Source organism: Penaeus monodon, chromosome 31 (genome assembly GCF_015228065.2).
Source record: "Penaeus monodon isolate SGIC_2016 chromosome 31, NSTDA_Pmon_1, whole genome shotgun sequence".
NCBI lineage: Eukaryota > Metazoa > Arthropoda > Malacostraca > Decapoda > Penaeidae > Penaeus > Penaeus monodon.
The window spans coordinates 4,448,902-4,449,243 of NC_051416.1; the positions used below are offsets into that span (position 1 = coordinate 4,448,902).

At 37.7% G+C, this 342-nt stretch overlaps 1 protein-coding gene across 1 annotated transcript in view; it reads left to right on the forward strand.

Annotated features, from left to right (window-relative positions):
• The window catches only part of LOC119593008 (protein white-like), a gene marked incomplete at its 5' end in the record, with an annotated part of 10,766 nt that overhangs the window by 9,847 nt on the left and 577 nt on the right, over positions 1-342 (forward strand). Inside the window, 1 exon segment of the mRNA XM_037941899.1 lies at positions 175-280. Coding sequence (XP_037797827.1) covers positions 175-280 — 106 coding nt within the window.

A 342-nucleotide genomic window follows, 5' to 3' on the forward strand; every position in this document is an offset into this window, starting at 1 on the left:
GCTACAAAAAGTCCTCGACTAAAACAATTTTACTAATCCATACCTTAAAATGACCGTAATTTTTCACCAAGTTGCAAGAACACTCCTCACTCAATACTACAAGATCCCCTTCTTATTTCGAGAAAGAGTTATCTCTAAAGAATAAAATCATAACCGTTTTCTTTCTCTCAACAGGTTACATGATTTCGTGCATGTCGAAGAACCTGAGCGTTGCCCTTGCAATTGCAGCGCCACTTATCATTCCTCTCATGCTGTTTGGTGGATTCTTCTTGAACAGCGGGTGAGTGCAACATTCGGTTTATTTTTTCTTTTTATGGGTTATCTTGTTGATTTGTATTCCTT